The sequence below is a fragment of the Cynoglossus semilaevis genome, chromosome 20 (assembly GCF_000523025.1).
Source record: "Cynoglossus semilaevis isolate Cse_v1.0 chromosome 20, Cse_v1.0, whole genome shotgun sequence".
In the NCBI taxonomy this organism is placed as follows: domain Eukaryota; kingdom Metazoa; phylum Chordata; class Actinopteri; order Pleuronectiformes; family Cynoglossidae; genus Cynoglossus; species Cynoglossus semilaevis.
The window spans coordinates 14,323,829-14,328,736 of NC_024326.1; the positions used below are offsets into that span (position 1 = coordinate 14,323,829).

Below are 4,908 nucleotides of genomic sequence, written 5' to 3' on the forward strand. Positions count from 1 at the left end.
CTCACCCCCCCCTGCTGGGCACCTCTTAATCAAATGTGACGTGTGTCTGAATGACGGCCAAAGAACAGATTTCTTTGGGACTTGAACAACAAGCTGCAGCTCGCTTGAACAGGATTCCATTTGCATTTGTTTAGCGCTGACCTCATCCCAGATTCTCGTCACAGCCAAATTGTTTCGCAATTCTTAACGCTGACCGCCGTGGGCCGGCTCTGGCGACGCTGCCCTCCCCCGCACTTTTCACACAGACGAGCAGAAAAAGCAGCATGCATAATTCAAGTGGAAAGCAGGAAACAGCTGATGTGGGTAAACAAATGGAAAGTACAGTGAGTGTGTGTGTGTGTGTGTGTGTGTGTGAGTGTGTGTCCACGCGTGAACACTCACTCTGCTCACACAGAGGTGTTGGGATTTGTGAAATTGCGTGGGTTTGCAGAAGGGAGCGCAACAGATCTGAGAGTAGATTTCAGATGCAAATCAGTCGTCATCTCTGAAACACCCGCTCCTACCTGTCACATCCACGCGCCCTTTTTTTTATTTCCCCCCCCCCAAAAAAACACTGCGTCCAATTAAAAGTGCAACTGTAATGAGAGAACGTCAAGTGTCGCTGCTCTGTGTCAATCACTGTTTGAACGAGACTTTTATTTTTTTGGCGTGATACGACCTCCAGGACGTTTCCTGACCCGCCTCCACCCACCTCCACCCGCCTCCACCCGCTTCTTATGTAATGGGAAAAGCACTCGGAACAATGTATTCCTGTTCTCCGACAGCTCGTCTCATCTGAGTGCACACTGCCTGTGTCATCACTTCTTCTTCTTTTTCATCCAGTATTCATGGTTTCAGTCTTGATGAGAGTCAGGTTTTTTTTTTTTTTTTTTGCCGTACGTGTCTGCTGACTTCACCCAGACTAACCTACACGATTCAATCTAACAGTTGTTACCCAGTGGTACTTGGAACAAGGAGCTACAAGGAGCGAAGGAGGAGAAGGTACAACTTTAAAACAGAAATGGGGCGACATCACGGTTCACTCCACTGGGTCACATTAGGAAAATCTGTCCTGACTCAGCCCTGGATAAATGCCAGTCAGAGGGAGAGGTAACCCCCCCCCTCTACCTCACATATATATATATATATATACTGTATATACAGTAGCTGAGGCGCTAACATTTAGATTTTCATGTTCATTTCCAGTGTTGTTGGAGACTAAAAAAAATAGACTAACATGTAGTTAAAACGTCAGTGCAAATCAAACAGAAGATTCACTAAAGTCAGCCATCATTCAGCTGAACGTTCTTCAACAGGTTCAAGTAAAGTCGTCAAAAAAAAAAAACAGTTAAATGATGACAAAAAAAATGTGGAACAATAAATAAAATAAAAGCAGTCAATACGCTCTCAAAAACCAAGAGACTAGAAGCCAGAACAATATAAATAAAACTGAACCAGTTAATTAGCTAATAGCTAATGAAAGGTAGATTAAAAACAAACTTAAAAATAAAACCCAGAGAACTGTAATGAGTAAAAACAAATAAACAAATATCAGGAATGAAACCCTGACCGTTCAAATGAGGTCAACCAACGAGCTCAAATTTGGCTACAGTGACTTCAAACAGTCTTTAAAACAGGAAAATAGACCGTCTCTCTGAGCCAAAACAAAAACAAAAGTCAATTTGTTTATTAAGTTTACAATCAGACGCACATGAAACACTTCAACTTGGGACATTTCTCTGAATGATCATGTCACTAACAGAGGCTCAGAGGTACAGTAGGGTCAGAACATCTGTCCACCACCGTATCCTTTAACAACCAAACCGAGACGCTCCAGACTGAAACAGGAAGTGGAACAGTTCACATCTATATCTGCACATCACTGTCAGACTCAGCGCCTTATTTTAGCCGCAGCTGCAGATTCACTTGTTTCTGTCTAAACCCGTGTGAAGACGAGGTGAGATCAAGTGGGTTTGGTTTTTATTTCTGGATGTGTCATCACCACAGACCCGACAACTGGATTCCCGGGCCCCTACGGTTTGGAACACTAAAGCGCCGAGTGACCCGAGTCACATCAGTGGAACAAAACTCAGACGTGAGTCACTGTGAGTGGTGGGTATTCACCTACTAAAAATGTCACTGAGGAAGAGAAAGAGGAAGAGGAAGAGAGACTCCAGTCAGTACTATCACAACTGATAGTCTTGACCTATCACACGAGGCCACTTTTAATTTCATCTAATCATGAAACTTCAGCTAGCAGTACGATATTTTAACCTGACTTTCAGTCCAACTATATTTTTATAGCAGTCTAATTTAACTTAGTCCGACACGGCGACCTAATTCGACCTTTGACCTGATCTCCGTTCGGTCAGGGTCCAATATGGCGACCTTTGACCTGATCTCCGTTCGGTCTAAAAGTCCAGTTTGACACCAACCATTCTAACATCGTGGAAATATGAAGTGTACACAGCGGCTGAGCTCACGTGCAAGTCACACACATTCCACTGAAANNCGAGAGTCCGCGGGGGGTCCACCCGGTGGACGGTGGGAGCGTCACATGTGCTCATTATTATTAACGGCTCTGTGATTCCCTTGTCATAAAACAGGACACGGTGGGGGGAAAAAAAAAAAAAAAAAAGGCCTCACGTCAACAGATAAGAGGCTCCAGCACAGACACAAACGGAGGGCCAGCGGAGGTCAGGGGGCCCCAACAGACAGACAGAGAGAACAGGAGGGGGGGGGGGGGTCAGTGCTTACCGTAGACAATGTTGCAGTGAACCGCAGCGGCCAGCAGTACAGTCAATAAGCTGACACTCCATAATGCAGCGGGGGCTGATGGGAAAGCCATGGTCGGGTGCACAGATCCGCCTGACTCGCTGAATCCTCGGGAGGACAGAGGAGCTCCGCAGTGTCACCTGCAGGGAGAGGAGCGCACGCATGAGGCCAAACAAGGAGGTAATTGGTTACTGGACAATGAGTTTGTCCCCACCACAATTCACCGCCGCTGTGAAAAATGTGCGTCCCTCCCTCTGTGAACACGACTGCCGGCCTCTTCATTGATCTGTTTTTTTTTTTTTTTTTATAGAACACTGACAAACTGGACATGTGGAGGAGGAGGTGAGGAGGAGGAGACCAGTGTGTGAAATTAGGGACATTTTTTAAACGTTTAATTTGTATTTATATATATTTAATATATTATTTATATTATTATTGATTGGCTCAAATTGTAAGTCACTTTGGATAAAAGCTTCTGCCAAATGTATTTAATAATAATAATAATAATATAATTAATAATAAACCCAAAGAAACCACAACATTTACAATGTGTTTTCATACTTTTAGTCACTTTTCAACATATTTTATATTTTATAACATTTGTTTGTCATAAAAATTATTAGCAAACTGAGTTCCATGGCTGTTAATAAATCAAATTGTTGACCGATAAGAACAGAACAAACGAAAACCTCTCTCGTTTGTTTGTTTGTTTGTTTGTTTGTTTGTGTGCGTGTCGTGCTTGATACAAACAATGAAATATTTTTTCTACCAGGTTTCATTTGGCCGTGACTTCTTCCACTTTTGTTTTTCTTTCCTTCCATGACGGGACTGTTGTTCTGCTCCTTCGGTCTATTCCTTGTCAAACAAAGACAGGTCCAATTTTGCGCTAGCTGTAGCACAGCAGCATGCTAACAATCAACTGTCCGGTCGGATTTGTATCTCCCTGTCGAATTCGTTTGCTTTGCTACAGCGCATGCTCACAAGAGATCACTTAGCCCCGCCCATTCAATCAGTATTAGGGAATACAAATCCGACAGTTATAACGTCCTGTTGGATTTGTATACCGTGTTTAAAACTATAAATATATTTATCCGACAGGTAGAATTCACTTATCGAAAAGTATATCGAGTTTTAAACCATAGACCGATGTTTTTTTTTAGCTATCAGAAGAACGCCCGACAAGTCTACACAGATTACTACGTCATCATCATCGACGAAGATGCAGCTGCCACTTCAGGTTCAGGTGAGGTCAATGACCATCATCGGAAACTTGAGAATCTGACGATTTATACGGACGTTTACGTGTAATAAAATTTAGAATAAATAAATAATTGGTTTATATATATATATATATTAAAACAAATTATTCGATTATTTGTTCTTTTTTTGTCTTCCCTCCAATTTTCCGATGTTCGATACAGATAACAGTCTAATTTAACTCCAGTATTTTTTTTCTTGTACTGCAGTTTTACTCGGGACAGTTGTACTTAATTTAGTCTTAATATACTCTGTCCAACAGTACTTTTTTTTTTTGGCCTGGTCCAACTGTACAATCACAGTCTCATTAATCAGCCCAGTATTCTAGTTTTGTTCAGTTCAATTGTACTTAGTCTAATAAGTATAAACTAGTTCATTTATTCCCAGATCACTAGTTTAACTCTGCTCGGTCCAATAGACTTGTTTACATGTAACAAACCCCGCTGTATTTAGTCATTAATCTCAGTCTTTCTGTTACTCTGGTTCAATGGTCCAAACGCATTTGGTCCAAAAGTCATTTTTTACTTTTTAAATAAAGTTTCACTTGAATCACTGGACGTGTTCCCCGAAGTTTTTGACGATCTCTGACGTCACTGTTGTTATTTATTGTTCAGCTCTGAAAGAAGTGACCGGGAACTTCGTCCGTTTCCATTTAGAGGAAAACAGACTATAAATCATCAGATGAACAGTTCCTGTTCAAGTAGAACAGGACCATGACTTCACTCTGACACCGGGAGGTGACGCTGCTGTGGGTACTTTTTAATGGACGCTCTGAGGCATAAAAGTCGGTATGTGTGTGTGAGAGAGAGTCTGATGGGATTTCTCTTAATGACAGAAACACTCTGTGTTTTTTTTACCTCCCTTGATCAGTCCACCTCCCCCCTCCCCCTTCACCCC

General features: G+C 42.1%; 1 protein-coding gene across 1 annotated transcript in view; it reads right to left on the minus strand.

Annotated features, from left to right (window-relative positions):
• The window catches only part of cadm3 (cell adhesion molecule 3), a 103,656-nt gene that overhangs the window by 96,966 nt on the left and 1,782 nt on the right, over positions 1–4,908 (minus strand). The window contains exon 2 of the mRNA XM_025052453.1: positions 2,737–2,894. Within this exon, the coding sequence (XP_024908221.1) occupies positions 2,737–2,827 (91 nt within the window). The 5' untranslated portion in view covers positions 2,828–2,894. The remainder of the gene's footprint in view (positions 1–2,736; positions 2,895–4,908) is intronic.